General features: G+C 40.9%; 1 protein-coding gene across 2 annotated transcripts; it reads right to left on the bottom strand.

Moving 5' to 3' along the window:
* Positions 1-1,077: 1,077 nt before the first annotated feature.
* Positions 1,078-10,632, bottom strand: LOC146972432 (sialic acid-binding Ig-like lectin 10). Of its 2 annotated transcripts, XM_085803364.1 has the most exons (19): positions 10,434-10,632; positions 10,250-10,315; positions 9,372-9,470; positions 9,068-9,179; positions 8,831-8,976; positions 8,606-8,726; positions 8,385-8,521; positions 7,746-7,868; positions 7,320-7,466; positions 6,934-7,039; positions 6,274-6,437; positions 5,781-5,930; positions 5,460-5,591; positions 3,971-4,052; positions 3,027-3,075; positions 2,762-2,848; positions 2,517-2,650; positions 2,010-2,126; positions 1,078-1,787 (listed from the first exon to the last, which is right to left on the bottom strand). In XM_085803364.1, the coding sequence occupies exons 2-18, from the start codon at positions 10,296-10,298 to the stop codon at positions 2,024-2,026; spliced, it is 1,941 nt and encodes a 646-aa protein (XP_085659490.1). In that variant the 5' UTR covers positions 10,299-10,315; positions 10,434-10,632; the 3' UTR covers positions 1,078-1,787; positions 2,010-2,023. The 2 variants fall into 2 exon arrangements, with proteins under 2 accessions (XP_085659490.1, XP_085659489.1); XM_085803363.1 differs by having other exon boundaries at positions 2,517-2,848.
* Between the last annotated feature and the right edge of the window lie 1,250 nt (positions 10,633-11,882).

Below are 11,882 nucleotides of genomic sequence, written 5' to 3'. Positions count from 1 at the left end.
CCTCCTCCTCCTCCGCCTTCATGCTTCCTCTCATTATAACACCTCACACATAGAGTGCTGATAAAAACTATATTTAAACACATGACTGCAACATAATCAAACACAAATATCAATAAATAAATTGAACAATAAATAAAATAAACAATACTTATACTTAATATTGTTTTATCACAGTTTTTTTTTTTTTTTAGCACTTTACCAACAGAATATTTCTACTGTAGGTTTACAACAATGTCACAAGGAAATGTCACAATTGGTATGTTATTATGACACCGTCATTTCCCCCCAAAAGCAACTAACAGCGACATGTGGCAACAATCATCTTACAGTATAGTAGATGATCAACGAAATTGTGGAAAGTTTTTAACCATGTATTGTGATATATGAACAGCCCAGTCTCAAGAAGAAATAGCCACAGATGTTGTGACGTCCCCCTCACAGACTGGATGCAGTTCACCTGCTCTCTTATCGAACTGCTGCCATCTGCTCTGCATCATCACCTCGACAGCTCACATACTACTCTTTTGCTTTTTCTTTTTTATTCACACACCATGTTCTCTGTTTGTGTTATTATTTTTAGTTGTGATAAACTGCAATAAATGTCCATCAGTGTTTTTAGAACAATTAGCGTCTTGATGACTGAACGGTGTCAGCAGACCAAAACAAACAAGTTTATTAGCAATATTATATTAGACCTCGACCTTTTACATAACCACAGACCAGTCAGCTTAGTGTTCCTATTAATTCACTTATTAACCTGTGTTGTTCCTTAACTTCCTTCACTTAACAAAGACTTTAATGTTCACCTCTGCTTTTAACTGCTACTAGTAATTGCTCTCCGTAGTTTACTCTCTATGTATTTGATTGTTTTTAATACTTTTTATGAATTTATAGTTCACATCCTGTTTTATTTGTCTGTGGTCGGTTTATCTGCTTTTATGTAAAGCACTTGGAATCGCCTCCCTATGCTGTGTAAATAAAGTTACCTTGGCCTAAGTTTGGTTGGTTCCACTCACTGTGTGATGTGGCATGTTTCAATAGATTGTGAGCTGCAAAAAACATGCAAAAATACATTCAAGTTGTAACAGTTGTTTTATTTTTCTTTAGTGTAACAAACTATGACATGTAACTTGCATTATTGCTTGCCTGGATTAAACAACATAAAAACTGAAAAAAAAAGCTATATGTTGCAGCATTAGCAGTCAGAACAAGACTTTTAAGAAACATTATTGCATTATTGAATACAGTGTGGAAAGTCATGTGTCAAATATTTCATATTCTTTATAGCTGTTATTATGTAACACTGTCATTTTAATGGGTGACAAGTACGTTTGGATATAGATGATTATCACTTTTCAGTTGTCTGAGGATGCAAAGTTTAATGCAGCAACCACTCATATTGTGCAATCTACTAAACTAAAGCATAAACTAAAAAGCAACAGTAGTTACATCCTGTGCTGGTAAAATAGCTATCAGTGTTGATGTTCCTTCTTTAACCTTTTCCCTTTTCACTTGATCAGACATCATGCTGTGGTAAGATACATGGGAGGAACAGGAAGGACATGCAACACAGTGCAGAGACTGGACTCACAGTCCGCAGCAAGACCACATGTTGCCTTCATGGTCTGAGGAACCATGGAAAATCCCATATTATAAGACGTCTGACCTCAAACAATGTAAGGCATCTTTAGAGTACACAAAGAGCAGTTTATGGTTTCCACGGTCGTCTGTGGAAAGATGGTGGCAAAGTGACAGGGTGACATGAGGAAGACTGGTGTGTCGTTCAGCTGAGGAATAACATAGGGAAAGAACACAAAGGCGAACAGTGAATAGTGAATACAAATGACACAATGTGATGATAATAATTTAAAGATCATTTGGTTGAGCTATTTCAATTGTTCAGCAGGATCTTAGTTGTTGCACCAATAAATTGATGGATGATAACGGTATTCACATGTTACATGGAATTATACAGCTAGAGAAAAAGACTTTACTTGATGTTGTTGTACCTGTTTCCTTGTGATCAGTGTCGAGGCTGGGGCAGTAAGGTGTAAACAACTTTGGAGGAGTCCTTTGGTTTCTTATCACCACCTAGTGGCAGGTTGTGGACCTGCACCTGGTCGCCACTGAGCAGACGTCAACAACGAACAGAAACCATATGAGCTCATGTGGACATCTGACTCAGATTATATTATAAACAGAGATATTATTTTATGAGTCAAAACTGGGACCAGAGATTTACTGTCTTCTCACAAGCAGACGAAGGTGATGAAGATGAGAGGGGGAAGGAAACAGACCAAAGAGAAGGTGATGACAGGAGAATAAAGAAGAAAGCAAGAGGGAGACGGGGGGATAAAGCCAATGTAGTTGTAAAATAAAATTTGCAAGACAAGAAACAGTAGATGGCAGATGGTGCAGATGGGAGACAGAAAGTGACAGGGAGGAAGAGCTGTCAGACAAGAGGATGTAGGTCAGGAGAAGGGGAAGTGGTAGACATGAAGGAAGAGGGCATGTACCTGGACAACCTGGAGTAGTGGACAGTTAAGTACTTAGAGACGGGGCTGCAGGTGTCAACCTCTGTGATGGGCGGAGCGTCTTTTAGAGGGACGATGGACGGGTGGGAGCTGTCACTCAAGTCATCTGGCTCTTCCTGCACACACACATGTACACACAGACACACACACATGTACACACAAACATTTGTTGTAGTAACTCTTCCACAGTTATATAAGACGCTCAGGTTGTGCACCGAGTCGCTCACCGGGATGTCGGACATCTTGCCCTTTCTCAGTGGGAAGTTGTGCTGGGCTGACTCATAGAACACGGTGTCAGCTGTCACTGACGGACGCTGGGGTCACATACAACAAGGACAAGGGAAGTTGCAATCACACATCATCAACTTTAGAAAACATCTTTACTTTCCTGTGAATTCTTATATTTATCAGTATTAACAACATGTGCTGCTGGGTAATGTTGGGAGATGAGAGATACAGTATTGAGAGATAATTACACAATGATTACTGCACCTTGTTTGCTATATCTACTGACTCCATGTCCACTCTGTGCATGTTTTTACTGTGAAGACACAAGAACCATTATCAAAACCACCAACACCAAGACATACAGTACGTAACTCCTAAAAGTCATGCAACTAAACCAGACAGCCTTTAAAATGTTCTATACTTCTGACCCAAAACGTGACCAGATCCTCATTTAAGTCCTAAAAGTAGATCAAGAGAATAAAATTAAACAAATAACAACCTGGTGTGAGTGTGGGAGGTCCTGCTCTGTAAACAACACAAACTTTAGTATCCATGATTAGAGTCTGATCTTCATCCTGCATCGACATGGATTTCAGAAAAAAAACAAAAACCGCTTGTGGCTCTTTAACAGACAGGAAAAGGTTACAAAACCATTTCTAAAGACTTTGGCCTCTGACAACTGTCTCCACTGTCAGCAAAATCATGTACAAATGGAGGAAATTCAACACTGTTGTTATTCTCTCCGAGTATCATGCTTTAGGGTTAACTTCGCTGCCCCTGGAGCAGGACGGCTTACCAACTTACTGACGAGACGATGCATTCATTATTGTCTCGGCAAATACGACAGGAAAATGTCAGGGTTTCTATCTGTGAACTGAACCTCACCAGAAAATGGGTCTTGCAGAAGGACAGTGAGACTGAACAGCTTGTCAAAGAATGGCTGAAGTAGACAGAGTCCAGGCCTTAACCCAGAAGAAATATTATGGAAGGCCTAAAAGTGAGGAGTTCATTCAGGGTGGAGCAGAACGAGCTGATGTACGAAACCTTTGGTTGGTTTGAACACATTGTTCGATGAATAAATGAAAAAGTTAAATGTTTTGTGTTATCTTATGAAATTAGATTGGCTTCATCTAGGTCAGTTGTGTGTAGAAACATAGAACATTTTAAATGGTTCATTAACTTTCCAGCAGCACTGTGCTTCCTGTCACCTGATCATAATGGCCACCGTAAGAGTGATGAGTCCAGCAGACACGCCCACCGCTGATGCCAGGGCAATGGCCTTAAGACGACCTAGCGGAGGGAGGATAATAAAGGTTGACGGCATGATTAGAGGCATGCAGTAAAAAGTGGAAGTGATGCACAAATGAAAGATGACGTGGGCCGAACAGAAATAGAAACGCACCGAGTGAAAAAAGAACAGTTGACATAAAAATAGAACAAGAGAAAGTGAGGAACGGGAAAAGAGCCGTGCATCATCGTGCAGCCGTCTAGACTTGAGACTTTTTTCCAGTTCTGATTTCCAAACCCAACTCCACTTCTTCAGCTGTCTAGACTCAAATAGTAGTTTTCCACAACACCTCATCACCTCCTCCTCTCCACTCATAGTGAGAGGGTTTTACATGACTCATCATGACTCATAGAAAAACAGTAAGGGATCATGAGACCATACACAATGAAGACCAGAGCCGGTGGACCCCATGCAGTGACAGTGACAGGGAGGTTTCATCACTCATCACTTCAAACTCGCACCAAACACCCTTTAAACCATCGCCTCGTATGAACACATGAAAGCATTTATCTTAAACGGTCGGAGATAATCAGAAACATAGATGTAAAAATGGCACAGGAATGTTTCACCAGGGTTATCAGTGGCACTTCATTTCTGCCACTATGATTTAGAAAAAAAAAAAGACAAAAATCCTACAACAGATAATGCAGGGCCCAGTAATCTTTAATCTATTTTATGAAGAAATAATGGTAACACCTTATTTGACGCCTATCTCTATAACGCATTATAACCATACTTATAATGAGTTATAATGCAGTTATAGCACTGTATAACTATAGTTATAAACACTCATAAATGATCATAATGCTTTATAACAATAATCAAAACACACTATAAAGCATTTCATGACTTATAAGGTCAGGTATTATAATACGTTATAATTGTTAGTAACTCGCTGACAATGCTCACATAGATAATGCATTATAAATATAGTTATAATGTGTTATAATTGGCATAAATTATCATAAGGATTTATAACAATAAGCATAACACATTACAGTATAGAGCATTATAATTCTATTATAATACTTGACCTTATAAGCCATTATAAAATGCTCTATAATGTGTTATGCTTATTGTTATAAAGCCTTATGATAATTTATGAGTGTTTATAACTATAGTTATACAGTGCTATAACTGCATTATAACTCATTATAAGTATGGTTATAGTGCGTTATAGAGATAGACGTCAAATAAAGTGTTACCAAAATAATCATATACAGAGAAATAAATCTGAGTTATTCACTATCACTAGTGTCAGGCTTCACTCTTCAGGAGCCAAATGGGAGGACGGACCAACCAGCTGCTAAAAGTGAGAATCTCCACTTCACTAGAGCACTGCACTTACAAAGATAAATGGTTCAATTAAAAGTCTAAAAAAGATGAAGAAGAAAATGAATCTAATGTACCTCTGACTCTCACAGTGAGGACAGGAGAGCTGTGGGCTCCGATCCGATTCCTGGCCTCACAGTAGTACTGACCGCTCTCTCCGGGGCCGACCTCTGAAAAGGTGAAGACGGGACCGGACTTGGAGCCCCAGGCTGCGTAGAGGAGCACAGAGAAGGAGGCTCACTTACTGTTCCAGGTACAGATACAGATACAGATTCAGATACGGGGAGACTCAGATAAACAGAACAGGGGCACGTGAGAAACATTTAACCACAGAGAGTTCAGCATTGATGATTTTGATCTGTTAACCTTGAGTGGAATCACATTTTTAGGATGCTAACATTGTACAGAGCCCCCGTCCAGAGCTAATCGGTGCCACGTGAAGTTGTCCACCGCCGGGTTGGCCTGACTGCTGCAGGTCAAAGTCAATGGCCGACCGGCATCCACCACACTGGAGGGACGAGCCAGAACTGAGGTGTTCTTAGGAGGATCTGCAGAGAAAGAACAAACTGAATTTTTGTTGTATTAATAACATACATTAAAGGGACCATTTTACTGTCTATCCTGTTCTGGTGCTAAATGGATCGAAACAGGATAGACATGTGAAATGGATGCTCATGTCATTGCTGTGTTTTGAATAACTCAGATATAGGCAGAGTGAGATGATGTGTAAAAGTGTGTACGATCTCGCCAACGTTTCTACATACTAATAATGCTGTGTAACTACTGTATGTATTACTTATTAGCATAAGGCAAAAGCTACATTATAGAAAAATACACGATCCAAATCTAGAAGGGGCCTCACACATACAGTACAACACACCCAGTACTTACAGAGAACAGTGAGTGTTGCAACAGGGGAGGTCTGGTATCCAAGTCTGTTTGATGCTGTGCAGTAGTACTGACCGCTGTGGTGAGCGCGCACCATCAGGAATGTCAGGTTCTGGACCGCCCCTTTAGCCAACACCTGGTCACCTAGGATACGATACCAGGTATACCTGCAGGGGAGAGGAAAGGGATATGTATTGTAATGTGTTTGATTGGTATTGATTTGTATTGTGCTGTAATCAGGGCGCCATTGGAAATGAGAGCTTGCTCTCAATTGGCCCCCCTGAATAAATAAAGGTGATGAATGAATGAATGAATGAATGAATGAAAGTAGTGTGGGGTTGATGATGATGCTGATATTTAGGAATCAGACGAGCAGAATCAGATCTTTTAAATTGATTTTTAATAACTGCATCGATGACATTGGATTCTATATTAACATATTGGATGGTTTTGTCCAAATGGTCCAATGCTAATTCATAAAACCTTTAAGGATGATTCAATTTTTTGCCTTAGATCATTTTAATATCACAAAAAGCAAAAACAGCTCCATGTACCATAAGAGGTAAAACATAGGTGTAAAAAAAAATCACTCAGTTGTGGCTTGTGTGGAACATAGGTGTAAAAAAAAAAACACGAAGCTGTGTCCATGTCGTCTCCGCATACCTATTGGCCGGTGGGTTGGCTTGGGTGACACAGCTCAGGTTCACGTAGGAGCCCTCTCTGATGTCACCTCGAGGACTCGCCAGCACGTGTGTGTTCTTTGGAGAGTCTACACAGACAGGGAGAGAGGCTTGAGCAAGTAACTGATTTATTTAGATAGCTACTCATGGACTGGTATATTAAATCACTTCAGATCGACTGCATTTTGTCCCATAGTCACATAAAGCTGAATAATGGAAAATCATCTGTTTCAATTTACTTTGCATCACACATTCAAACGTTGTGGTTATCCACAATCAATCTAAGCTTCTGATCCAAACATCTCCATCTTTTCTTGACTCTGAACTCTTCTAGCGTCTGACTTGTGGCCTGTGATACAACATACTTACAAGTGACATTGAGCAGCAGTGCATTGGAGCGGTCTGTTCCCAGCGAGTTACGTGCCACACAGAAATACTCTCCTCTGTCTGTGTGTTTGAGGTGGGACAGGTGGAGCTGAGGCCTGAAACTGTCTGGGATGCTGCCACTCTCCATGTCTGCAGAGCAGACACAGACACACATGTAACTTTATACTACGGCACAATCCAAACACATGAAAATATGCATGAAATATCTACACAGTACAAACTGTGCTAGATTTGCTTGTCAATGTGCAACTCAACAAGAAAAGAATATTCTATTCTGCTTCAGGACCCACACTTGTCAAAATAGAGAACCATTTACCATACCCGTCTAATTAGCATAAACCAGTCAGTTCATATCTGTCATCGAGCTGGTTAATGCTAGTTAGTGTGGAAGTAAACACTGTCCTGTACCTTTAAACCAGGCGAAGCTCTCCACAGGTGGAGCTGCATCACTAGTGCAGGTCAGAGTGACAGACCCCCCCTCAGACATCTCCCCTGCTGGAAAGACTGTTATGGAGGTGGAGCGAGGGCTGTCTGCAGGAGAGAGAGATAGAGAGAGAAAAGAAATTTACTGGAGATGAAACAACAAAAAATATAAACGTACTGTACAGTTTATAGTTTATCAAACATTTCTGCTAAAGTTAATGTGCTTTTGAACAAATTAGAAAAACATTGTTCTCTCTGTGCAATAGTTTTCTGTGTTGTTTCCCCAACAATAAACAAAAAGAAGGGGTCCGCAACACCATATGGCTCCAGTGCAAAAAACTTATTAGGATATATTTAATACATTTTTTGCACTGGAGCCATATGGTGTTGCGGACCCCTTCTTTTTGTTTTCATGCTTTGCTTGCGTTGGTCCAGCACCCACCCGATGTGGGTTTTTGGATGTGTGCGCTGTTTTTCATTTTTGCTTTCCCCAACAATAAACCACATCAAAAACAATGCTTGTTCCATCAAGTCTCAGATGTTACTTCATACTGTATTTTAAAATGTTGAAATATGATTAAGTGCCCTAAAAAACCTCCAGATTGGTTGGTGAATGTTACTCACGTCCCAGAGCCAGGGAGAGGGGCGGAGACTGCACATTCTGCGGTGGGATCGGTCGACAGGTGTACGCTCCAGCATGCTGTGGGTCAAAGCGGTTGATGATCATCCACTTCTCATAGGAGCCAAGGTTTAGTCCGTTCCTGTGTGCAGAGGGGTCGCATCACATTTACAGTGAAATAAACAGACCACATACGAATGCACTGTGCAGATGCCTACTTCCACACCTGTAGAGAGCCAGGCTCCTCCCTGGAGCTGCACATCCTCTGGCCTGGCAGCCGACAAACACCGTCTCCCCAAAGCCGAACATGTTGCCGGGTCTGGCTGGATGCACCTGGACCTGGAGGTCTGAACACACACATATACAGAGATTCACACACACGCACACACAACTACTGACTGGGTGACACCTGTGCTGTGTTGTGCTGTGCTCGAGCTTCATCATTACCTACCCGTTACATCCAGACTGATGGTGTCAGGGGACGTCCATCTACCCAGAGGTTGGTCCGTCTCAAACCTGAAGTGGTACTGACCCGCGTCGCTCAGCTTCACGCCCCGAATCTGGACCGAGCAGCTGGAATAGCTGCCGCCGATGTATCTGAAACCCAGGATAAGACAATCACACCCGGTGTCCAATGACTGTATGATTTCATTTCAAAATATTAAGTGTATCAGTGTGTGTCTCCCACCGTGTGCGTCCGCGGTATGACAGGCTGATCTGGTTTGTGTCTGTGTGGTGAGTAAACTCTCTGCGACCCTCCGCAGACACACGGAACCACATGACTCTCTTCACGGTGTGGCCTGTTCAAGAAAACCAGGTCAGGTTGTTGTACTTGGAGCATTTTAAAAGCTCCATCATTATAATTATTCCTATTGCTATTGCCATTTTTATATAAACTTTATAAATGGAAAATGATACCCTATCCTATCCTAACTAAAAAGAGGGTATAAGAAGAAAGCTGAAAAATAAATGGTATATTTGTGACTTTATACCTGATGGGTAGTCATAACGACAGGGCAGAGTGACAGTTGTTCCTGCCCACACACAGATCTCCCTCCTAGAAAATGACACACTCCACCTGCTCTGGATACCTGCACACACACACAGACCAATGGTGTAACGATTTAAGAGCACAAACATACAAAAAAGTCCATAAAATCCAAATATTAAAAGCCTGAAGCTTGTGCACAGCACACCAAGCAGAAGAGCAGCTCTACACTTAGCTGCACTAATGTTTTTATTGAAGAGCAGCTCAGATTCCCTTGTGAATTTACATTTAGTGGCTGTGATATCCTCAAATTTGCTTTCATATAAAATACAGAAGACTGTAGGTTTAGGGAATACATATTCGGAAACTAAAAGAAGTGTAAATTCAGCTGCCCACAAGTCAAAAATTTTTCCCTTCCATGTGGCTCCTCAGAGGAAAACTTGTCAAACCACAGCTCAGCTCAGCTCAGCTCAGCTCAGAGAGTGACACATAAAAGTGAAGCAGGGAGAAGGAGCCTCGATGTGCAGCCCTGGTGTCATCCTGTGCTGCTAACTGCCTGCCTGGCTGACTACCTTGCACAAAAGGGAATCAATACTTATAAATATCCTGAGCGTAAAGGCAAGGGCACCTGGCTACAGAACCTTATGTGCATAATGGATCCTATAAGTCAGTCAGTCATGTTTTAAACAGTGTGAAAAACAATTATGTGTGACCCTGTTTTGATATAATAACATGGAATAAGATAGAAATATAGACCATTAAAGCTCATCTATCATCCTTTAAAGTAATAAAACTAGAAACATAAAACTACGCTCAATCAGTTTTACACCCCATAATGAAAATAAATGTCTGATTTTCCAGATATATTGTTGTTTTTCTTACCTGGTAAAGCTGTGAGGATGGTGCCCAGAACTAACGCACCTGCCAACATCTCCGCTGACACGAGCTCTGTAATGTGACCGGAGAAGGAGAAAAGCGCAGGGGAGTCGGAGAGGTGAAAAACAACGACAACAACAATATTTCTCAGGATAAACATTGTCCGGATGATTAAATATGAAGCACCAACCTCTTAGAATATCTTCATTCACCTCAGAGAGACTTGTAGGATGTGTGTGACCCAGACAGCGATGGAGGTGAATTTTATAGCGGTGAGAGTTGCATGGTGATCAGAATCGGGTGGTGTGAGGTGAGCGGAGGAGTGGAAAGGGCAGAAGGAGGAGGAAGAGGAAGTACATGTGTGCGTTTAAAGTAACTTCAAATAACCCCTCTGATCCTCCAGTGTTCACTCTTGTTTCTATTTTCACTTCTTCCTGCTTCTCTTTTTGTGTGTCTGTGGCAGTTTTAGGGTCATTTGATTTGATTTCTTAATTTGTGTCTGTGAAAATGTGATATCCTTGTGATCTTGTCACCGTCACTGTCTCGTTGACTTGGACGTGAATAACCTGTAGTCTCATTGTAGAGACAGAGGGGCCATTAGACTTAGGACAGAGAGGAGAGAAAATACTGTATGTACTTAACACACCAACAGCGTCGGTGCTGTTCTTTTGACACATCTGCTGGCGTTTTGATTGTTTATATGTGTCAATCATGAAAAAAATCGGTCAAATAAACCAATATAAATCAAGCCCTCTTGATTATTTATCTTGGAAATGGCCTGAAATATTAAATGAAAAACATCATATCTTCATCCTGCATTGATTGAATTTTTTTTTTTTTTTGTACAAGTTGTTAAAGATCCTCTCTGACAAGATTTTGAAGATTTTCCCTTGAAACCTGTCCATTAAAAAAAATAAAAAGCCAATGATAAGTTAAAAAAAACAGATGGAGCTGAGTCGATGGCACAGATTCTGACACCAAGAGATCGACATCAAACAATTAACATCAAATAAATGAAAGATCTAAATCCCTTAACATGTGGAGTATTTGTATTAACACAACCACTCTATGATTTGTCAGCCACCACAAATTGTAAGCTAACAAACAACTTAAACAAATAAAAGATGCTACCTGCGCTAACTGTAACTGTTTTGGTGCTGCTGGTGTAAACCCCTGAGTCTGTGTCTGACTGTGGCTCAGACATATGGCTGGAGCTCTTCAATGTTTCCTCCATTAACCAGCTTTACACTCTGCTCTTTCACCTGGAGAGAAAAAAAAGGTGCTGTGCAGAACTGATCCTGACTTCCTCATTGAGGAAGTTTCATATTTTTTCTGTATGATTGTATTTTTACATGGTTTAAAACATGTCTGGAGAGGAACTCTGACATTGTGTCACCTCGTAAAGCTCTTGCAGTGAACAGTTCAAAACAAGACTTTGGTTTGTAGCTGAGAGTGGATGATCCACGTATCAAACATGGTAGTTGGATCTCTGACTCAGTATTAAGGGTTGCTGGGCAAGAAAGACAGTCTGTATGAATGTGAGTGTGAATGGCTGAATATGGCTTGTAGTATAAAGCACTTCAAATGCTCGATAAGACCAGAAAGTCTTGATGAGGTCAGCGTTATACAAATATACAGA

The sequence above is a fragment of the Trachurus japonicus genome, chromosome 16 (assembly GCF_045865225.1).
Source record: "Trachurus japonicus isolate A0001 chromosome 16, Traja_1.0".
NCBI lineage: Eukaryota > Metazoa > Chordata > Actinopteri > Carangiformes > Carangidae > Trachurus > Trachurus japonicus.
Note: the sequence above shows the minus strand (reverse complement) of the source record. Positions and strands in the feature narration are given on the sequence as shown.